The sequence below is a fragment of the Amblyomma americanum genome, chromosome 1 (assembly GCF_052857255.1).
Source record: "Amblyomma americanum isolate KBUSLIRL-KWMA chromosome 1, ASM5285725v1, whole genome shotgun sequence".
In the NCBI taxonomy this organism is placed as follows: domain Eukaryota; kingdom Metazoa; phylum Arthropoda; class Arachnida; order Ixodida; family Ixodidae; genus Amblyomma; species Amblyomma americanum.
In genome coordinates, this window is record NC_135497.1 from 558,368,855 (window position 1) to 558,392,733 (window position 23,879).

General features: G+C 50.2%; 1 protein-coding gene across 1 annotated transcript in view; it reads left to right on the top strand.

Moving 5' to 3' along the window:
- The window catches only part of ValRS (Valyl-tRNA synthetase), a 359,853-nt gene that overhangs the window by 256,011 nt on the left and 79,963 nt on the right, over positions 1 to 23,879 (top strand). Inside the window, exons 22-23 of the mRNA XM_077651139.1 lie at positions 11,544 to 11,753; positions 16,061 to 16,172. Coding sequence (XP_077507265.1) covers positions 11,544 to 11,753; positions 16,061 to 16,172 — 322 coding nt within the window. The remainder of the gene's footprint in view (positions 1 to 11,543; positions 11,754 to 16,060; positions 16,173 to 23,879) is intronic.

Sequence of the window (23,879 nt, forward strand, 5' to 3'; positions counted from 1 at the left end):
GGCCTCTTGGTGTCCCAGGTCACAGTCGCTTTCTTTTGGAATTGAAGGTTTCACTATCGAATGCCTCCAAGATGCTTTTTTCATTTTTGATTTACGTGGCCAAGGTTGTTCTTTTCACTTCGTATTTGCTCATCATTTCTGTGGCAGCCACTAGATGGCACTACATGTAAAAAAAAATACATTGTCACTAGTCATCTGCGCATTCTACTGTGAGCGAATGTGGAGAGATAGACGTCCACCTTGAACAGCCTGTAAACATAAAATTCTGTGTGACGCTTGGCAAGACAGCCACACGGGCGTATGAGCTCCTTCGTGACGCTTACGGCAACGAGACATTATCGCGGGCGCGGGTTTTCATGTGGCAGAAGGGGTTCATTTCGGAAGGGGTTCACGTCGGTGGAAGACGACACAAAGCTGAATGCCAGACTTGTGCCACACTCCCTCACACAGGACCAGAAGGACATGCGGGCATCAGTGAGCGCTGATTTGCTCTCCGAGGCAGAGAAGGATGCTGCATTCATCGACAGCATAATTGCTGAAGACGAAAAATGGTGTTTTCAATACGATCCTCAAACAAAGAGGCAGAGCGCCGAATGGCGGTCCACAAGCTCTCCGGCGTCGAGAAAGGTGTGGCGACAGAAGACCAAAACAAAGACGATGCTGATAGATGTTTTTTTCGATTCCAGAGGTGTCATACACCACGAGTTCGTCTCACAAGGGCAGAAGGTGAATCAGGAATTTTATATCCGCGTGCACCAACACATGCGTGAAGTACTGCGACGCCATCGCCCTGACTTATGGGCATCTGAACAATGGAGCCTCCTCCACGATAAGACAAGGCCGCAAACTGCTCTCAGCGTGACAAAATTTCTCGCCAAGCACAGCATTACTGTACTTCCCCATCCACCATACTCGCCTGACCTCTCCCCATGTGATTTTTTCCTGTTTCCTCGTGTGAAGAGAGCCCTAAAAGGTCGCTGGATGGGGAGCGTGGAGGCCATTCAAGATGCCACGACAAAAGAGCTGACAGCCCTGAAGCGTTTTCCAACTTTTTCCAAGACCTCAAGAAGCGTTGAAAGCTGTGTATTGACTGCAAGGGAGACTATTTCGAAGCGATGCTGCATGCATGAATTCAATGTTAAACGCTTTTTTTTAATGGACTCAGTCACGGAACTTTAGGACAAAGGTTGCATTTCCACTTTCGTGGCTAGGCCTTTCTCCTGGTACTTTGGCCTCATTGCCGGTGTCACCGTTGCAGCAGCATGCGACACGGTAGCAGGACATGCAGGCACAGCAAGCTACGCATTCAAAAACAGCACGGTAAACACGGTGGCAAAGTGCGCAGTAACCAAGAAAGGTGACTTAGGGTTTAGCAGTGATGATTGTAGTGGCAAAAAGCACGCGGCGGTGACGCACGCCAAAGCGAGACTTGTTGAAGATTGGATTAATATGACTAGACACGACTACGCAAAGGTAGGGCTGGCAAAGTCAACAAAAGATTCGGCCGCTGCCGACCCGTTTGCCTTGCGATCACCTCCTCTACCCTCGTCCTCCTTCTCACTGTAGCCGCCGTGGTGGTTGAGTTGTTATGGCGCTCGGCTGCTGGCCCAAAAGATGCGGGTTCGTTCCCGGCCACGGCGGTTGAATGTCGATGGAGGCGAAATTTTAGAGGCCCATGTACTGTGCGATGTCAGTGCACGTTAAAGAACCCCAGGTGGTCGAAATTTCCGGAGCCCTTCACTAAGGCGTCTCTCATAGCCTGAGTCGCTTTGGGACGTTAAACCCCCATAAGCCATAAACCTTCTCACTGCTGATGACGATGATCGTATGGATGGCTTACGCTCCATTTTTTTTATTAAACTGCATCCAATTAACCGATGCGTGGTAAAATTTGTTCGAATTAACGAGTGTTTCGGCCTATAGTCTTCTTTATATTTTTGCAGGGACCAGGCTTGCAGGTTGAATTTTCTGACTTTCCAAATTAACGGGTCAAATTAACGAGCTTTCACTGTACAACCAGACTGTTCGTTGAAATGCAGGAAATACTGTGAAAATATCACGAATCTACATATTAATTACATCAATATTTTTATAATGTAGTGTATTTAGGTGTTTCGGTAGCTGGTAAGTGAGCATTTGTTGTCCATAATTTCATTTGTCCAAGGAGTTTTAATCTGCCATGGGGAGTGTTGTGGTGTATATAGGCATGTGCAAATATTCAATAATTTCGATTATTCGGAATTCATAGTGAAGTATTCAATAATCGATTCGATCTGAATGTCTGGTATTCGAAATCTCGAAGTAGTCGTCTCGAGCGAATAACATTTCTGGATCTCTTGTTGTGGGTGCTTTTGGTTCAGCTACTTCCTCTGGTATGGCACCACGGCGCGTGCACAAACAAACACCCAACTCCCCGTCGCGTGCGTGTACGTATGCCAGAGCCAGTCTGTGCATGCTCCTGGCAATAGGCATGAGTAGGCGGAATCGCGGTACCCAGATCTGTATCTGCCGTGTGTCTGCGGTCATGCTACTTGGGGTGCGCACGCGTCGACACGGCCGCGTGCATGAATACAGAGATTTAGCAGCATAGCACGATGTGCTTCCGCATGCTGCAGCAATAGAGAGATTTAGCAGCATAGCGCGATCTGCTTCCACACGCCACCAGTGTACGGAAACGGATCACACTATGTTATATCTCTTTAATTGTAGGACGTGCGGCTCCCTTGACTTCTACGGAACAAGTCTTAACTAACTGCAGCTGCGACAGTCGCTTCATGCGAAGTCCACTGAGCAGGTGCAACGGCGCGAGCATAAAGGGGAGCTAGCAGGAGTCACGTGGATATTGATACGGGAATAAAAGAAGAGGCGGAGAGCGAGCGCGAGCGGCGAGCGCGCGGCTCTAGCACGAGGGAGATAGAACGGGAAAGCTTGGCCGCCGCCGGTCGTGCTTCGCCGGCTCTCCTCCGTACTGCTGCTATATTTCTCTGGGCGGGCCCGTGGCCACCCCGTGGCATCCCACACCGTAACATTTTGGTGGCAGCGGTGGGATCATGCCGCTCACCCGCTCCCAGAATCAAGCACCCGAAGGAGTCCACCACCAGCCGATAGCGCCGACGACGCGGCGGCCGGCGCCGCTAGACCTAGGCGCTCGGAGAGGCTCGGCTCTTCGCAGCAGCCGGACGCCGGTGTTGAGCGCCTCCTGGATACAGTCACCCAACGGATGGACGCATGGGAGGCCCGTCTGACTGCCCAGGCTGGGGAGATGGAAGCTCTCCGGCGCGAACTCCGTCGCCTGGTGCCAGCCGAGCCGAGCACAGGTCAGGTGCCTTTGGGCGTCCCCGCCGCCGCTGTTTACGGCTCTGCCGTCGCTGGGCCTGCGGTCGTGGCCGCCAATGGCGTGCTCGGCGCGGGTGCGTCCTCGCCGCAGTGTTCGTTGGACGTTGTGGAATTGCCCACATTTGACGGCACCATCTCGTGGGATGCTTACCGCATCCAGCTGGACGGTATTGCGGCGGCGAGAGGCTGGGACGAGCAAATGAAGGCATGGATGCTCGTTGCAAAACTGAGGGGCCGCGCCACCGAGTTGCTGCAGAACGTGCCGCCCGACCAGCTGGGCTCTTACACTGTTCTGGCGGGCCTCCTCGCCGACCACTATGGTGCCTCAGGTCAACCCCGTGTGCAGTACCACCGCCTGCGAGCCCGCCGTCAAGAGCCCGGGGAGACGTACCAGGACCTCGCCGCCGCCATTGAGCGCCTGGCTCTGCAGTCGCTGCCGGGAGCGCCTCAGAACGCCGTGGCCCTGGTCGGCACCGAGGCGTTTGTCGACGCCATCCGACTCCCCGAGGTGCAGCGCTTGGTCCGCTCTGGCCGTCCTGATTCCGTCCGCGCCGCCATGGCGCTCGCCATCGAGGCAGAATTGACTTTGCTGGCCACGCAGGGGTCGCCACCGTCTGCCGAGCGCAGCGTCCGGGTGCAGGCTCCTCGGTCCGCAGCCCCAACTGCGGCCTCTATCCGACGCCTGCGTAACGACGTCCGCATGACCTGCTTCCGCTGCGGCCTGCGGGGACACTACGCGAGGGACTGTGCCGGCCCTCCAACGTCGGGAAACGATTTGGCGGAACTCCGGGGGCACCGTTCCGCCGAATCCACGTCCACGTCCACGGCCACGTCCGTCCCCACACTCCTTCGTTCTCCGCGTCCCCTCCTTTCGTCGGCTCCGATTACCACTGATGCTCCTTACGTGCTCGTCGACGTCGCCCTGCTTGACCGGCACGTAAAGGCCTTGGTTGACACTGGAGCGGCTGTCAATGTACTGCACAAATCGTTTGTTGCTAACGCGTCCCACCTGCTTCTGCCAGCCGCCAAAACCCGGCTCTTAGCTTTTAACGGCACCCCTGTGGAGCAAGTCGGACGTGTCGTCGTCAACCTGACAGCACTCGGAAATACCATCTCCACCGAGTTTGTTGTCGCAGACAGCCCTATTTGGCCAGTGGTCCTCGGGTGCGGGTGGTGCCAGCAAGCCGGAGTCGTCCTTAATTTTACTAGAACCAAACCACGGGCGAGCCGAACTCTCTGTGGGCCGGGCTGGCTTAGCCGGGTTTCCAGCCTCGGTGTCGCCCTGTGGCAGTCCCTGGTGTCGGCGACCAAGCGTGCCTCAGCATCTCTGCGTGACCTCGCGACGAAGTGGCCGTGTCGAGTCAAGCCGTTCGACGTCACTACCGTGACTGTGGCGTCCGCCGTGACCCTGCCACCGGGTGCGGCAACGTGGGTGTATGCCAAGCTTGACAGTCCGGTCACAGCAGACGTGCTGTTCGAACCCATCCGGTGTTCAGCTCCAGCCCGTCAGATGACCTCCCCTCGAAGCCTTCTGCCTGTGCTCAAAGGAGAGGCCCACGTATTTATACTCAACATCAGCAGCGTACCTCTCGCGCTGACTCCCGGCACGCAATTGGGTACAGCCTCAGTTTTGGACCCCAGGTCACCAGTGGCGTCTCTGCAACCTGAAGCCCCGCCTCGCCACCCTCCAGCGCCGGCGATCCTATCATGGGAAGAATTTAACTTTGGACCCAGCCTGACCTGCGCGGAGCTCGCCTCTCTGAAGACCTTGCTGCTCGAGCATCGCAGTTGCCTTGCTCTCAGCGCCGGTGAACTCGGGTGCACTTCCTGGGCTCAACACCGGATCAACACCGAAAACCGCGGGCCCGTTCATCACCAACCTCGCCGTGTAGCGCCAGCCAAACGGAGAGTCATCCAGCAGCACGTGTGCGACATGCTTGACCAGGGAATCATTGCCCCTTCTTGTAGCCCTTGGTCCTCCCCTGTCGTCCTTGTGCGCAAGAAGGATGGAACATTCCGCTTCTGCGTTGACTATCGGAAGCTAAATGCTATTACTAGTTGCGACGTGTACCCGCTGCCTCGCCTCGACGATGCGCTTGACCGCCTGAAGGGGGCCCGTTATTTTTCCACGCTAGATCTGCTCTCGGGCTACTGGCAGGTGCCTGTTCACCCCGATGATGCGGAAAAGACGGCTTTCGTGACTCCCGACGGCCTTTACCAGTTCAACCGTATGCCCTTCGGTCTCTCGAACGCTCCAGCCACCTTCCAGCATCTCATGGACCGAGTCTTAGGCCATTTGAAGTGGACTATGGCGTTGGTCTACCTGGATGACGTAATTGTCTACGCGGCTACATTTGAAGAACACCAGAGACGCCTCAAACTCGTCCTCGAAGCCCTTACCTCTGCTGGGCTTCGCTTAAAACCAAAAAAATGTTTCTTCGGTTTCGCGGAGGTGACGTACTTGGGTCACGTTGTGAGCCGGCATGGCATCCGTCCCGACCCTGAAAAGCTAAAAGCGCTTACAGCTTACGAAGCTCCCACCACCGCCAAGGAGCTCAAAAGTTTCCTTGGATTTGCTTCGTATTTCCGTCGTTTCATTCCGGACTTTGCCAAGCGCAGCGCTCCATTGACCGCCCTGCTGAAGAAGAATGCACCGTGGAGTTGGACACAGGCCCAACAGCTCGCGTTTCTTGACGTCAAGCACGCCCTCCTCGAGCCTCCTACATTGGCCCATTACGACGAATCGGCCCCCATTGTCCTCCACACGGATGCCAGCCAAGATGGGCTCGGCGCTGTCCTCCTGCAAGAAGACGAGTCTGGTGACCACAAAGTCCTAGCTTATGCCAGCCGCCAGCTTTCCGACGTTGAGCGCCGCCGCCACTCTTCAGAACTCGAGTGCCTCGCCGTTGTCTGGGCCGTCGAGAAGTTCCGTCCCTACCTGTACGGCCGTCACTTCACCATAGTCACGGACAATAGCGCTCTCACTTGGCTGCAGTCCGCCAAACATTTGAATGCCAAGATTGCACGCTGGTCCCTGCAACTTCAAGAGTACAATTTCACAATAGTGCATCGGCGCGGCTCTGCCCATCAAGATGCCGATTTCCTTTCTCGCCACCCTTGTTCCGTGACGGCTTTGACGGACCTGAGGACTGCACAAACGCAAGATCCCGCCATTGCTGCCATAATCCACTCCCTTGGCACCGCCGCCGGCGCAGGCCTCCGCCAACTACGCCGGGTCTATCGAATGAAGGACGACCTCTTGTGTCATGTGAAGCGGCTCCGTGGTCGACCACCCGTCTGGTTGCCAGTTGTGCCGGCAACACTGCGGCCGCAAATCTTGCGCGGCTTACACGACGCTCCCACGGCTGGTCACCTTGGTCGCGGCAAGACCTACGCACGAGTGTCGGAGCGGTTTTGGTGGCCTAATATGTCCAGAGATGTCAAGGAACACGTGGCGTCCTGCCAGACATGCCAGTACAGAAAACCGTCCACAGGTGTAACCAAGCCACCCCCGCAGGCTTTTTCGCCACCAAGTTCACCTTTCGAGCTGGTTGGACTGGATCATTTGGGCCCGTTTCCGAAGACGCGTGCCGGCAACCGGTATGTTCTGGTTGCGATCGACTACTTCTCCAAGTGGGTCGAAGCACTGCCCGTTCCAGACACGTCGTCCGCTCATGCCGTCGCGTTTGTGGAACAGCATCTCGTTCTTCGGCACGGTGTTCCCCGGCGCCTCATCACGGACCGTGGGAGCTGCTTTATGTCCCATGAATTCGAGCGAGCCCTCCGCTCCTTCGGCATTGCGCATTCCACTACATCTGTCAATCATCCGCAGTGCAATGGCCTCGTGGAGCGTGTTAACCGTACCATCACGGATATACTCGCATCCTACGTCGCTCCGTCCCACACAAACTGGGATCGTTTTGTTTCTGCTGCAGCTTTTGCAGTCAACACTGCAGCGCAAGAAACAACGCATGTGACGCCGTTCTCAGTCGTCTATGGCAGAACGCCCTCCATCCCTCTCGACGCGCAGTTGGGCCTTCCCCATCCTACTGCGTCACCAGCTGAATCTGCTCAACGACTTCATTCCGCCCGCCTCGACGCCCAGCGCAACCTCCTCACGGCTCACGCGCGTGTGCAAGCGGCCAATGCGGCAGCACCACCACATCCCCCCTTCCGGCCCGGTGACTTGGTCCTCGTTCGCCGCACCATCCGTGCGACTGGCCGTGCCGCAAAGCTCTTGCCCCGATACCGCGGCCCTTACCGTGTCGTTGCCCGACTCGGCACCGTGACATACCGCCTCGAAGACCTGCCAGAGCATCGACCATGCGGTGTGCACCACATTTTCCCAGAACATGTTTCAAACATGAAGCGATATGTCTACGGCGCCTGCGGTGACTCCGACTTAGCTACCGGGTCCTCATCAGTGCCGTCGTCGCCTGCTGGCTCCATGCCTTCCCCACGCAATGCAGTCCCATAAACGGATCGCCGCTCAATATGCATAAAACTCCCTGAAGTTAGCCTAACCGGTGTGGGACCTTCTTCGGCGACTGCAGACACCTTCGCCCAGCTCACACACTTCGAATTCAACGAAGAGTGTGACCGTTTCCTATCTGCGAGCCCACATTTCATCGCCCCAGGAAACCCTGCATCAAAGCACGGCCTGACTTCTCCGCCCCCTCCCCCGGTGGAAAGGTGATACGGGAATAAAAGAAGAGGCGAGCGGCGAGCGCGCGGCTCTAGCACGAGGGAGATAGAACGGGAAAGCTTGGCCGCCTCCGGTCGGTCATGCTTCGCCGGCTCTCCTCCGTACTGCTGCTTTATTTCTCTGGGCGGGCCCGTGGTCACCCCGTGGCATCCCACACCGTAACAATATGGGGGCCCCTTTCTGACTTGTGATGTGGGGTGGCGCTGGGCATGCATATGCCTAGCAGGTGTCATGGAGTTGCTGCTTAAAAGCAACAGCTGCGCAGTGAGCAGTTGCAATGAAAAGCAACAGTTGGAAGCAGGGCAGAATGGTGGGCCTGTTGGTATTTTCTTCTTTAACAGTTGGAAGGCCCACATAAGTCTCACACCCCAAAGATACGTCGGCACCGCATGGAAGTCAGCCCCCCCAATTTCTGATGGCCATTTCTGCAGAAAGTCGACACAGCTTCAATGAATAGGGGCAAAGCTTGAATGCATTCTTTTTTTTTCTTCGTGTAATGGCCTTGTGTGTTAAAAAAAATACATGGTTTTGAAGATGCCTTTTGTGCCATTCAGCCTTTCTTGTGTACCAGAAGTATTCAAAATTTTTGCTTTGAAATTATTTGAAGAACATTATTATGAAGACTGCAGTGCTCGGAAACATGGACAACGCGAAGGAGGCACCACATGCGCTGTCCGTGTTCCCGACCACTGCAGTCTTCATAGTGAATGACCAACTTGCCCAATCAGCTACCCTATTCGAAGAAAACTACTATTCACTTCGGACCAAAAGATCACTATTCGTACGTGCCTGCTCATGTGAAGCAGTTTTTCACTCAGGCCAATTTTCTTTAAGTAATCACGAATTTGCTCCTTTCTGTACCAGGAAACCAATTATAGAAAATTATAGAAATTATAGAAATCAAAAAGCTTTATAATGCATGTGTCCTCAAAGTACTGTTTTGTACTCTGGTTAAATGTAAGCAGGATCATGCTTCTTATGATTTTCTTTTGTAGCAGGCAAATTCTTTCAAAATTGCTTAGAGTACTCAAACCCCAGGCAAGGTGGCAACAGTTAAGATGGAAGGACAGCGACAATTTATACACAAGGTCTTTAATCTTTGCTGGAAGTGTTGTTCTGAGGTGATATAAGACGGCCTACAACTTGAGCGAGTTTTGTCAATACATTATCAGCATGATGATTCCATGACATTGCTTCATTGGAGACAACTCCCAAGCATTTTAAATTTGTCAGCTATCTCAATTTCTTCTGCATTTATTAGTAATTTTTTCTTGGTATGCAGAAGTTTGTTCTTTGGTCAGAAAATAACAGCCTTTGCTTTTGTGTGCATTTATTTTTTAACCCATCTTGTGTTTTGTCCAGGTGTTTAAAGCAATATTTCCTTTGTTTATCAGGGTAAGGAAAATGCTTGTGTTGTCATAAATAAAAAATGATGCTTGGTCAGGGATGTCATTAATGTAGAGGCTAAAGGGCAGAGGTCCCAATATGCTGCCCTGTTGTGACACTTCACATTCAACTGAAAGTAGTTATTGCTTGTATTCGAAAGATGGTAATTTAAAAGCCTCTAATTTTGTACATTTCTAACTTTCTAATCAAAAAATTACCAAGTATGATGGGCTTCTTTTCGAAACTGTTTAAGATGTACTTTTTTTCCAGTTCCAGAAGTGCCAGTTCAGTTGATTTATTCTTCCGGAACCGAGATTGCCTTCTTGTTTATTATGTCATTTTTGTCTGAATTTCTATGAATGGTGTTTAAGACATTTCATGTGGTATTTTTATTTTTTTCTTTCATGCTGTTGCAACAGTCGAATAAAGGCTTTGATGTCAAAGTTCATTGCAGGCTGTGTGAGGCATGAAGAACTGCAGTTTAGTTGCTCTTTTTCCATCTTCTGGCTCTTGCAAAGTAGCCTATATCCCAGTTTTTTCATGACTCGCATCTGATGCATGAGAGAAGAAATTACTATTTAATGGTCACAAGTGAATCTAAACACCCAGTAAAAACACCCAACTAAAAATTTGGTGTCTTTACTACCTTATTTACTAACGTAATTTTCGCACTCTCTACTTTTTACCTGGATTTAAAAAAAAAACTTTTACTCACATATTTTGCATTCCCTGTTGGGGAAACACACCAGCAAGCATGCGAGTACGCGCAGGGCAGGTTTAGGAAGATCGGCGCGGCCGCATCGCCGCGTACTGCTGTGAAAGGTGAGTGAGTGGTGTCAAAAAAACCTAGTAATTCATTTGAAAATTGCTTCCGGTAAGAAAAAGCCAATTGCGCACTGTTTACCCGGCTTACTTGCGCTGGCGGTCGCTTTCCTGTACGAATGACTACGAGAGTAAATTTTCAGTAACCTCTGGAGCGTATGCTGCGTATATCGCAGCATAATTTAAAACTACCGAATCATTGGCTGTTCTGTTTGCTTCTACGTGGCTGGGCCACATGCGAGGAGGTCGCTGTTTTGTCTCCTTCATTTTATTAATTGAATTATTCATTCATTCATTTATACATACTGCAGCCCTCTCTGGGCTATGTCAGGAGTGGGTATGCAGGTATAAGGTGCCAGTCCACCTACAAGGCAACACCAAAAAATATAAATAAACACACCTTCATTTACTTCCAAGTGCTGGCTTTGCGATTACATTGTTTATTGCTTCGAGCTGCACACGCGCCATCATGCCATCACGCGGGGTGCTACATATCGTGGGTGTGGGGCGGGCGTGGCGAGGAGGGCGGTATGTGTGTTATTATTTTTTTTTTTGGCCAGCGAGGGCTGCGAGTTGCGGGGTGAACTTATACGCAGCAATATACCGTATAAATTGCACGTTATGATCTTTGTAGAGTTTCTTAAGATGTGTTTGCAAAATCTCCACGTAATTTGTGCATTCTCTTCTTCATGCCTTAATTTTGGGAAAAAAAAGTGGGCAAATTACATGAGTAAATACGATATGTAACCTGCATTTTTTGGTGTGTATACATTTGTGTATGCATGCGTAGTATTGCACTCAACATGAGCCGCAATGCGCAAGGCGTGGAGTTCTCAAACCAGTGTGAACCCAGTGGGAATGGTGTAGTTGGCCATCATGCAAAGTATCTGGTGCAAAGTGAAGTTGAAACCATTGTTGGTTCATTCCAGACATGTTGCAAGTCATGTTGAGCGCGATAGTACATGTATGCATATGTATGTTCGCTTGGAAGAAATAATCCCAAGAGTGCAGACCTGTGTAATTATCTTCTTTTTCGCTCACAGCGCAACACGAATGGGACACAAGACGAAGGACTAGCACAAACAGGCGCTGTTTTGTGCCTGTTTGTGCTAGTCCTTTGTCTTGTGTCCCGTTCGTGTTGCGCTGTGAGCGAAAATGAACACTTACCAACTCGCCCAAATTTCCGCCTTGCTGTATAATTATCCTCTTTAGAGGCTGGTGCCAAAATGGAAGCTGCCTGGTTACTCTGGATGGTGCCCAGTGCACAGTTGTGCCACCTTCATTGTGCATGCAGGAATCTCTGAAGCCCGTGTTTCAAGGGAAGGATGCTGAGGCTAAGCATAGCTCGTCGGAAGTCCTGCTGACGTGCTTGCACACAGCCTTGCGGCTGCTGCACCCATTCATGCCTTTCCTGACGGAAGAGCTGTACCAGCGGCTTCCCCAAAGGCCCCGGGCTCAGCTTCCGCCTAGTATCTGCGTGGACGCTTACCCAGAAGTGGACGAGGCAAGTTAACAGTTATTTTCTATAGGTGTATGAATACAAATCGAATATCGGTTCAGCAAGAAAAATATTTCACAAACAGGCAAATGTTATTGCCTTTTTTTTTTTAAATAGTGTATGGCGTTTGAAACTGAAATAAGAACTAGACGGACTCGGCACTGTATCAAAAAACATGATGTGCACAGAAATGTATACTACTTGATTAGAGAGCTTAACAATATGCAACCTGTGATCTGGTCATGCAAAATGAAATTCATGACGTGATACGTGACTGGCATCTAAAGATAATATCACTGCTAGTATAACCTCATTAATTAGGATTTCAAGGGACTGGTAGAGAAGTCGGGTTATCCGAAGGTCGATACATAAAAACCTGCCAAAAATGCAAAGACGGTGACAGAGGCTCTCCTGTTGTCGCCATCATGCCTGCCATTGTGTGCGTTTAAGAGATGCGCGGATTACAGTGCACCATTCAGTAGGTTGGATTTCTGCATGATCATTTGCCCTGCTGTGACACCTCGACTCGCCCTTTTGGTAGCCTCATGCAAAGTTTTGCAAGCGAGTTTTCAAAACGAGATGGCAGAGCTCGCGTTAGGAGAGCACAGGAGGCGACAAGAAGAATGCCATGGGTGTGGGCGTAAAGTATGTAACACAATATGGAAGGATCGAGGAAAAAAAACAGCACACTTTCTCGCTTTGGTTGTCTGAAGCTAGTGGTCGGCCATTTTGTTCACACCAGATGTCATGTGGCAAAAACCCACTTGTGGAATTTTGCGTCAAGTCAAGGCTAGCAGCGGCCGAATGTGATCGGCCACGCAATAAATGCTGGAGAGGAAAGCAAAGAGGACGCATTTGTATCGTTTTTCTTAAACCTTCTGTCTGGGTGAGTTGGTGCATTCTGAACCTAAGAAATCAAACTGCACTAACATATGCAGCCACAGAACAGACAAGCGCTTGTGTCTCGTAAACCTTGTCTGTTCTATGGCTACATGTTTTAACGCTGTTATATTTCTTACTGTTTTTTTGGTGCTTCAAGTTCAATTGTCAGACAATTTCCACAGACATTGTGGTTTTGTCGTGGTCGAATTGCTTATGCTACTACTCTTTAGTGGTATGCATTGGCTGACAGTGTATGCATTAAGCTTTCGAATTATGTCTTTATTGTGCTGTGTGAAAAAAACAATGCACAGGATACTTGCGCAACATAGCCTGCCGGAGTGGGACCACCACTTTAACCTTCTCCTTCTAACGCTTCCCTCTCTTGGCAATCTTGCCTTCACATTACATGCCCTGCCCAGGCCCATCTCTTCCTCTTGATTTACCCGAGTGTGATCCCTGACCCCCTGCGCTGTCCTCAGTTTCAGTTAGGCCCTTTTCTTGAACCTCCACAGTACTAGTAAGATATGCAGCTGTTCAAGAGACCAGAATACTTGTTTGTCTTATCAGAAATTCACCTTCTTAACACAAGTGCCCCCCCCCCCGAAAAGATGAAAAATGCAGTGAAAGGACAATTGCAAATAGAGCATTTATTGCACTCTGCATCAATTGAGCTCAAGACTGAGAGCATGAAATAGGCTCATGTTATCCTACTCAAAATGGAAGTGGTCTGGTTTTCTTTTTTTCCTCACTCTATCCCATAGTGGTTGCTATTTGTGTGTTTTCTGATTTATGCTTTCTACCCTGCTCCAAAGTTGTCTAGTGGGATAGCCGTGCATCTCGCTTCTTCTGCAGCATAGTTGCTACCAAATTCCACGGACTTTTCTGTGGCAATGGCACCGCAGGAGACAAGTCTGTATGTCGTGTCCTTGCTTACAGCAGAACGTGCAGTATGGTTGGTTCGGCCGACTACAGCAGTCCGACGCTTTATGCCCAGTTTTGTTGCACAAGAAGCACTGGAGCCTGGGTTTGGATCCTGAAGTATTGTCCTTCGTTCTCGGCATACTCAACTCCCCCTTGTCTTTGAAATTTAAGAGGTTCGTCTAGCGCTGCGCCTCAAGAAAACAATCCGCAGCATCTGCAATCTCGTCGAGTGTCTTGCAGTCGCGCTCGCGAATAAAGGACGCTAAACACGCATGGCAGTTATTCAGAAACTCTTTGGCAACAGTCATGTCACGAACCTCTTCTAATGTTTTATCTCATACCCTCATTTCGATCCACCGATCAAAAAGACTTTGGAGTCTTGAGGCGTACTGCCTACCCATCTCGCCATCGTGGGGTTTACTGTGGCGAAATTTCTCTCTGTACCCCTCTGCCGTGAACTGGAACCGTTGCAAGAGAGCGAACTTAGCCCTTTCGTAGTTGAGAGAGTCCTCGGGCGACAGCCTTCCGAAAACTCGGAAGAGCCTCTCCTCCTAAACATAAACTCAACGCTGTGGCCCACTTATCTGTTGGCCACCCTTGACCAGTAGCCACGTGCTCGAATCGCTTGAGGTACGCTTCCAGATCATCGCGACCTTCATTAAAAATGGGAATGAGCCCATGAGGGTTGATAGACCGAAATGGTTTGTTCTTGGGAGGAGCACTTGGGTCAACACCTGCACGTCGCTCCCCACCCTCGATTCGTCTCACTCGTAACTGAAAATTCTGTACATCCTTCTTCAAGCATTGCTTGGATGCTTCGCGCTCAGCTGCCCTCTCATCTTGCGCTTCCTTAAGTTCCTCCTCTACCCAAGCACGTAACTCCGCACCTTGGAGCCCCATGCACTCTCCTGCCGAAACCGAATCGGATGCACTCATTGTGTCTACAACAACTGGTAACAAATCAAAGCGAAAAAGCCAACCTTGTCCTGTCGTAGCAGACGCCAAATTTGGGATGTAGTTTTCGATTGCAGGTATCGTGTCACATTTCTAACATGAAAAAAAGGAAAATACGAGGCGGCATTTGGGAGAAACGAAACATTCAACAACAACAAAAGAAACCATCTAAGGATAATGGACAAGACGAGAGAAAGGAAAGAAAGACACAAACGCAACAACGTGATTTAGGTATGAGAGAGAAAAGAAGTTAGGAAGAAGGCGTAGGGCGGAGAGATGGAGATCACCACCGCAGGCGACAATGCTGCGGCACAGGACCTACGACGTCCGCTGTCTGGAGCTCAATTATTTTAAGCTTCGATAGCAAATGCTGTGGCTAGCAACGTCTTTCCTTCAGTTTTATTTTGTTTTTGAATAAATCACTTATAATAACAATAATTTAGGGTTGGTTTCATTTGGTTAGCGATTACTTTAGTAAGTGACAAACAGTGGCCTGAGTGGGCCATAATTTTTCAAATCCTTGATGTCCTCTTTCTTATCGGTTAAAGTGATGTTATTGTTTTTCCAAGATTCTGGTATGCTTGAGGTCGTGAAGCACTGTGTATACAGGGTGGCCGTGGCCACTTTTTCTAGCACAATGTCTCCATCGTCCTTCAACAAATCTGCAGTTACTGGATCTTTACCTGCCACTTTATCCTTATGCATTGCTTGCAAAGCTTTCTTTACTTCCCCTTTCATTACCTGTGGGATGTCCTATTCCTCCACACCGTTGGATTCATCATTAGCATCCTGACTATTCCGGCTGCTGTCGAGATCAGTATAGAATTCTTTGAACGTTTTAACTACCTTGTCCGTATTGGTAATGACATTGCACTCCTGGTTTCTTATGGCATACATTTGATTTTTGCCATTGACGAATTTCCTCCTGATTAGTTTTAGGCTACTTCCCTTCTTTACGATATCCTAGTCTAAATCAAGAAGGAAATATGGGCAGAGTAAAGGGGAGATAACTGATATAGTCTGCTGAACGTAAAAGCGCAAGAAACAAGGACATAGAAAAAGACAGACAACACGAAGTTCTGCTCTCACAAAAAGAGATGTCCTATCTTTTATCGTTCAAGTGTGATGCTCGATGACTGTTATCTATCTTCCACCACTCTGTGGTAATGCCTTGCAGGCATTATCAAGAGTATAAAATTTTGTTTCGTGCATGTAATAAAATCAGTTGGAAGTGAGCGCTCGTGTTGTCTGTCTTATTCTATGTCCTTGTTTCTTGCGCTTTTACGTTCAGCATGGAAAACCAACTCGCCCAAACGCGGCCTTTATTGATATAGTCTCTTAGTAAGTCCCAAGAGAAGTCAAACATAGCAGTGGTCGGCAGAGAATCGGGAGAGCAGATGAGATGAGGAACAGTGTTTTATTTCGGATATGGCCTTTTCCTGCTGTGGGCATATAATATGCCATTTTACAATGGAGAGGTCCATTCAAAGGCCAACAACCCAATCAGGCTGTGTAACTTATGGTTTCATGAGGCTTTTTTCATCATCCTCTTGCAGCTTCCAGCGAGGGATGACTCCTTGGAGAGGAAGGTAGCATTCATGCAGGACCTTGTGCACAAAGTGCGCTCTCTACGGGCCGACTACAACCTCACTAAGGCCAAGGTTCATTGTGAGTTGTGGACAACAAATTAACCTATTTTAATTATTGCAAATCGGTGCCGAACATACATCTACAGTATTTACACGATTGTAAGTCGACCTATTTTTATAAATTTGAAAATCCGAAGTGGGGGGTCGACTTACAATCGAAACGAAAGCATCGCACTGTAAGTAAAGGCGAGACAAACGAGAAATTGGGCATGCTACAGCGTGGTTGCATTTTTGCTGCGCAGCTCCGTCGCATCGCTCTTGGCGCTGGCCTTGAGCAGCTGCTATGTCGACGCGCAGAACTAGCATATCCCTTCCCTGTGCGCGCGAGCAGCGGCCGATGGCGCCTATCGATGAACAGCAAACTGGGCACCCCACACTCCCCACACGTGGCTGCTGACTGCGGTTGCTGATAAGTGGCGGCGGCCAGATAACGCAGTCGCGTTCTAAGGGAAGCTCCAGTGTCCATCAAGTTTTCTTTTTTACTTTCAAATGCACGCTCGGTGCTCAAGGGAGCGTTGACGTTGATGGAAGGGCCTCTGTTCTGCTCTGTAAGTAAAGGCGAGGCAAACGAGATATTGGGCATGCTACAGTGTGGCTGCATTTTTGCTGCGCAGCTCCGTCGCATCGCTCTTGGCGCTGGCCTTGAGCAGCTGCTATGTCGACGCGCAGAACTAGCATATCCCTTCCCTGTGCGCGCGAGCAGCGGCCGATGGCGCCTATCGATGAACAGCAAACTGGGCACCCCACACTCCCCACACGTGGCTGCTGACTGCGGTTGCTGATAAGTGGCAGCGGCCAGATAACGCAGTCGCGTTCTAAGGGAAGCTCCAGTGTCCATCAAGTTTTCTTTTTTACTTTCAAATGCACGCTCGGTGCTCAAGGGAGCGTTGACGTTGATGGAAGGGCCTCTGTTCTGCTCTGTAAGTAAAGGCGAGACAAACGAGAAATTGGGCATGCTACAGTGTGGCTGCATTTTTGCTGCGCAGCTCCGTCGCATCGCTCTTGGCGCTGGCCTTGAGCAGCTGCTATGTCGACGCGCAGAACTAGCATATCCCTTCCCTGTGCGCGCGAGCAGCGGCCGATGGCGCCTATCGATGAACAGCAAACTGGGCACCCCACACTCCCCACACGTGGCTGCTGACTGCGGTTGCTGATAAGTGGCGGCGGCCAGATAACGCAGTCGCGTTCTAAGGGAAGCTCCAGTGTCCATCAAGTTTTCTTTTTTACTTTCAAATGCACGCTCGGTGCTCAAGGGAGCGTTGACGTTGATGGAAGGGCCTCTGTTCTGCTCTGTAAGTAAAGGCGAGGCAAACGAGATATTGGGCATGCTACAGTGTGGCTGCATTTTTGCTGCGCAGCTCCGTCGCATCGCTCTTGGCGCTGGCCTTGAGCAGCTGCTATGTCGACGCGCAGAAGTAGCATATCCCTTCCCTGTGCGCGCGAGCAGCGGCCGATGGCGCCTATCGATGAACAGCAAACTGGGCACCCACACTCCCCACACGTGGCTGCTGACTGCGGTTGCTGATAAGTGGCGGCGGCCAGATAACGCAGTCGCGTTCTAAGGGAAGCTCCAGTGTCCATCAAGTTTTCTTTTTTACTTTCAAATGCACGCTCGGTGCTCAAGGGAGCGTTGACGTTGATGGAAGGGCCTCTGTTCTGCTCTGTAAGTAAAGGCGAGGCAAACGAGATATTGGGCATGCTACAGTGTGGCTGCATTTTTGCTGCGCAGCTCCGTCGCATCACTCTTGGCGCTGGCCTTGAGCAGCTGCTATGTCGACGCGCAGAACTAGCATATCCCTTCCCTGTGCGCGCGAGCAGCGGCCGATGGCGCCTATCGATGAACAGCAAACTGGGCACCCCACACTCCCCACACGTGGCTGCTGACTGCGGTTGCTGATAAGTGGCGGCAGCCAGATAACGCAGTCGCGTTCTAAGGGAAGCTCCAGTGTCCATCAAGTTTTCTTTTTTACTTTCAAATGCACGCTCGGTGCTCAAGGGAGCGTTGACGTTGATGGAAGGGCCTCTGTTCTGCTCTGTAAGTAAAGGCGAGACAAACGAGAAATTGGGCATGCTACAGTGTGGCTGCATTTTTGCTGCGCAGCTCCGTCGCATCGCTCTTGGCGCTGGCCTTGAGCAGCTGCTATGTCGACGCGCAGAACTAGCATATCCCTTCCCTGTGCGCGCGAGCAGCGGCCGATGGCGCCTATCGATGAACAGCAAACTGGGCACCCCACACTCCCCACACGTGGCTGCTGACTGCGGTTGCTGATAAGTGGCGGCGGCCAGATAACGCAGTCGCGTTCTAAGGGAAGCTCCAGTGTCCATCAAGTTTTCTTTTTTACTTTCAAATGCACGCTCGGTGCTCAAGGGAGCGTTGACGTTGATGGAAGGGCCTCTGTTCTGCTCTGTAAGTAAAGGCGAGACAAACGAGAAATTGGGCATGCTACAGTGTGGCTGCATTTTTGCTGCGCAGCTCCGTCGCATCGCTCTTGGCGCTGGCCTTGAGCAGCTGCTATGTCGACGCGCAGAACTAGCATATCCCTTCCCTGTGCGCGCGAGCAGCGGCCGATGGCGCCTATCGATGAACAGCAAACTGGGCACCCCACACTCCCCACACGTGGCTGCTGACTGCGGTTGCTGATAAGTGGCGGCGGCCAGATAACGCAGTCGCGTTCTAAGGGAAGCTCCAGTGTCCATCAAGTTTTCTTTTTTACTTTCAAATGCACGCTCGGTGCTCAAGGGAGCGTTGACGTTGATGGAAGGGCCTCTGTTCTGCTCTGTAAGTAAAGGCGAGGCAAACGAGATATTGGGCATGCTACAGTGTGGCTGCATTTTTGCTGCGCAGCTCCGTCGCATCGCTCTTGGCGCTAGCCTTGAGCAGCTGCTATGTCGACGCGCAGAACTAGCATATCCCTTCCCTGTGCGCGCGAGCAGCGACCGATGGCGCCTATCGATGAACAGCAAACTGGGCACCCCACACTCCCCACACGTGGCTGCTGACTGCGGTTGCTCATAAGTAGCGGCGGTCAGATAATGCAATCGCGTTCTACGGGAAGCTCAAGCGTCCAACAAGTTTTCTTTTTACTTTCAAATGCGCGCTCGGCACTCAAGGGAGCATTGATAGTTGATGGAAGGGCCGCTGTTCCAATCGAGGCGGCACCCCCACTCGGAACGGCAGCGGTGCCGAGGAGTGTCGGTAGCCAATGCCATTCACGCGTAGTTTCTCTTTGTCTCTGACTCATTTGACTACTGCCGGCCGCGTTTCGCAAGTTTTTAATGTAGTGCTTTGTCAGTCATTTGTGCTCCAGGTCTGGCAAGCGACTGGTGCTCGTTCACGGCTACACTCAAGATGGCTGCCATTTTTTGCGTTGAAGAAACGAACAGCCGCACACCAGGCCGAGAGTTCGACGTTCGCAACGGGTGATACAGGCGTGCACGCGATTTCGTGATGTATCTGTTTGCGAAGTGCGGGATTTCGCTGGACGACGACGTTAGAACGACGTGCTGTGGGACCGCAGCAGCGATCTTGACGGCAGCGTTAGTGAGGACGATGGCGCAAGTTAAGCGTGGGCGAGTAGTCCAGTGACTAATACATTTTCGTTTTGGAATGTGCCCGCGGGCACGCTCGCGCGCGGCAGCCGATAGCGGCTGGCGATAAACGGCAGCCACTGGATAATGCTATTGCGTTCAACTATTCAAGGCAAGCTTGAACAACCTTGGAAGTTTTTTTTTACTTTTCGGAAATGTGATTTGGGGGGGGGGGTGTCAACTTACATCCGAGTCGACTTACAATCGTGTAAATACGGTAGATAAAGCAAACTTAGTCAAGTATTGGACATATCGATAAGCAGTTGCAACGAGCAAGAAACTCTAGACCTACACGGTGTCAACAGTCTGGCTGTGAAGCATTTGCCAGGCTGGCGCCCACATTCCTCGGAGATTCTTTCAGAGTTATCGCACTGCGTAAACAAGTAAAGGTACAAGCGACACAAAAATAAAGATATTCATTCCAAATAATATGCAGCTTGCATTTCATGCTGAACAAACACGCAGTTTCTGCCTGTGTGCATAAAGCTATATAAACATGAGTAGCACTGAGGTGCAGTCTTTGTCATGGGCGCATTACTGAGGGAATTACATACTCATCGATAAATGCCGAATTCTGTAGAATATCTTAAAACATTCATTTAGCGAATATGCGAACTGTTTGCTAAACAAGCAGCAGGAAAAAAGCGAGTGGAAGATATATCAAATTAGCAGCCACCAGCTCGTGGTGCGGCTGCACGAGCGAAATTAAGTGAAGACAGCGACGGTTATTGGTCGGTAGAGACAGTGAGGCATCGGGTCGTCGTAATGTCACCAGAGGATCAGCCAGCTGATGGCTACGGGCCACTGACACAGACGTCCGCCGAGCATTGTTGCTGGCATACTGTGGCAAAGCTAAATACAACGCAAAAACTCCTACTGATATCAGCCCAGGCGAGCCGCTTGGTTTCAGAACTCGGTGTCGTCCCTTACTCGCTTAGCTTTTCATAGCATATCACAGTACCGACCAAGTTTGCTGCCGTTTCGAAAGGCGCTGGTATGCACAGCATGTGTACGAGAGCAGATGACGCTGCAGTCCGTATGTCGCAACTTTTATGGCCCACGTGACCAGAGTTGCTGCTCTTCCCTAGGTGTGACGTCACAGCACACCCCGGCACCCAGAAACCGAGACTGAAATCACTCGGTATTAATAATGTATTAATAAATTATTTACCAAGCATATATGGATTACAGAGCATGTACCGCACGTCCTGGGGCAATATGCAGCGTTTGAAAGAAAGAACAGGGCAGCGAAAAATTTGGTATCTCCACCGGTTTAATTGAAGGTAGAGCGAGAGAGGTGGATTGAGCTAGAGACTCAGGTCACAGTGATGTGATTGCTGTGCCAATTGCACGAAACTGTGCCAAAAGGCAAAGCCTGCTAGCTGCATGCTGCTACATTATGATGACTTACGAGTAGGCATGTGCGAATAGTGGTGTTTTGGTTCGAAGTGAATTTATATTGAATAGTAATTTTCTCCGAATAATTTTGAAGCGAATATTTCGAATACTTCTAGGGCACAAAACAAGTTGAATGCCAGAATAGGCATTTTAAAAATCATGTAGTTTTTCAAACACTCAAGGCCATACCAGAAAAAAAAAAAAATAGAATGCATTCAACTTCATCACACTCACTGAAGCGTGCCGACGTCCTGCAAAACGGGCCATCAAAAATTGGGGTGTTGACCTACATGCGGAGCCGGCACATTTGAGGTGGTATGAGACCTGCTATAAGACCCCCGAGTGCTGGTCTTAATTGCGATTGCAGCTATTGCTTTTAAGCTCCATGGACACCTGCTAGCGAGCGTGCAGGGTTCTCCATTAGGGGTAGCCAAGTTTCACAGCAGCGCTCTTTCCCACCTTCCCAACCCTCTCCCAGCCAGGCCTCTATGGTCAAAACGCAGTGCAAAGATGACATATGGTTTTTGCAAACAGGAGGGAGGACACGATCAACAGATGGTTTATTGAATTCCAGTGGTTTTGTGTACATACTACAGAGTTTGGCTCTCAGCCAAAGTTTGTTGCTTTAACCTATGTGGTGGTAGTTTAGAAGAGCGAGTTGACGGGCTAGTTGGTATTGCATGGTGAAGTTGACGGGCTAGTTGGTATTGCATGGTGAAGAAACAGCGGGACAGGAGACAAACATGGAAGCACAAGGACGGGTGCGTGGTGGTAGTGACAGATGTGCCCTGATTGCCTTGGCATTTACAATGTTGTAGCAGAAATGCGGCACTGAAGCTATAGACTGTAGGTGTCATTGCCATTGGCATTGAGAATGTTCTAGACTGGATGATTTTGAGGAAAGGAGGGCTCACAACTGGAGCAAGCCTTACACCCAAAAAAACAGTTATACCTACTCGTAGTACTGAATTATGGCATATTCCGCATTTCCGCACAATCTACAAATTTCAGTCATTGCAGCACAACCTCCCACAAATACTAAATCAGCATCAATATGCCAAGATAATTTCATTTAAACAGCTTCAAGAATCCTTTTCCAAACTATAAGTAGTCACGTTTCTGATATATGTTTGCTTCACTGACCTATTATTTCTCGTACCTGTATGCTATCTTGATTTCAGTTATGATTGTACAAATCTACAGTTTTATTCAAATATGTATGTATGATGTATTCTTGGGTTATTTCTGATAATATTTAGAAACTAAGCTTGTTTGTGTTTTGAATACTACTCAAAGTTAATATTGTATAGTATCTGCCATTCTATATCTTTCCATTGTTTCTCTTAACTATTGTTAATAACTATGTCGGCACTGTCTTGTAGAGGTTGTCTGGGCCATGCCAAGCTGTGATTGCACAGCTTTTAGCCCAAACTTCTTTAGTCCAAACTTCTGGTAAAATAAATGAATTGACACTTTGAGGTAGGTGAGGGTGGTGAGAGAGAGATGTGGTGTGTATGCGTTAGTGCTGACAAGGTTGTGGCAGACATGGGGCGCTGCAGCAATAGGCCATAGCAGCTGAGGTGTCCCAGGGAGCAAGTTATGCTTTGCTTTCAAGCTTTGGAAGAAAATCCAAGATTGGTTTTGAGGAAAGGAGATGGTGCAGTAACTGTCTCACATATATCAGTGGACACCCGAACCATGCCTGGCAGTGCACATATATCGGTGGACACTCTAACCATGCCTGGCAGTGGGGAGGGCACGTGGCAGAATACCTGTGGCTTGGCTGAATTCATTGGGTGACAAACCTCTGGTGATCTACCATTCATTTAACCGCTACCTGCAAGGGTGGGCACACTGCCTATCCGTTGTGGGGAACGGAACTCAACTCAACCTTACAGATGCCAAGTGGCGTCTAGTTGCCTGATACACCACAGCTTTCGCTCTCTAACCAGGTTTAGCAGTAGCTGAACCGCAGGTAATTTTTTCTTGTCGCACGGAATAAGTACATGCGGGTGTAGCGTGCAGCATTGTGCCCGGCTCCAGAAGAAGACGACATACCCCAACACGCTCAGCGGGTGTGCGCAGATCAGAATTCAACGGCTGCACGATCGGTTGTGCCCGGTTCTGTCGAATTCTGATCGGCGCACGCCTGCTGAATATGCTGGGGCATGTCATCTTCTTCTGGAGCTGAGCACAATGCTGCACGCTACACGGACAAGTGATAAGCACCCAGAAACTGACTCATCATGTACAGCAGGCAAAAAAAAAAAAACACTGTGATAATCCGGGCTGGGAACATTTCCCGGCCACGTGTGAAAGACGACACGCCAGTCGAGGGCATACCACGCACTGACTAGTCCAGTCATGCGTGCCTTTTTATTTACCGATGTGGTGGCGCCCTCCAGTGACCATTAACGTCACATCCCTCCCACCCTAAGTTAATAAAAAACCCAAACAATTATAAGGTGATTAAGTGTAACAATGGCAGCACTTCAGTTATGGGTAGTAGCACTGTACAGGCCGACGAACCCTGGTGCCCCATCGGGGAGGCGTGGTGACAGGTGTTTGACGAGGGGACGCTGTACCTTCTGCAGCCGTTGGCTGCCTTGGTTCCTCAGTTGATACCCCTGGACAGGAGATTTCAGAACTCTAATCTGACAAGTCAGGTGCCACAACTTGCCCTGCCGGCTTGAATATGTCAGGACTGGGCCCAGGAACGTCAGGGTCCGTGACTGTGCTG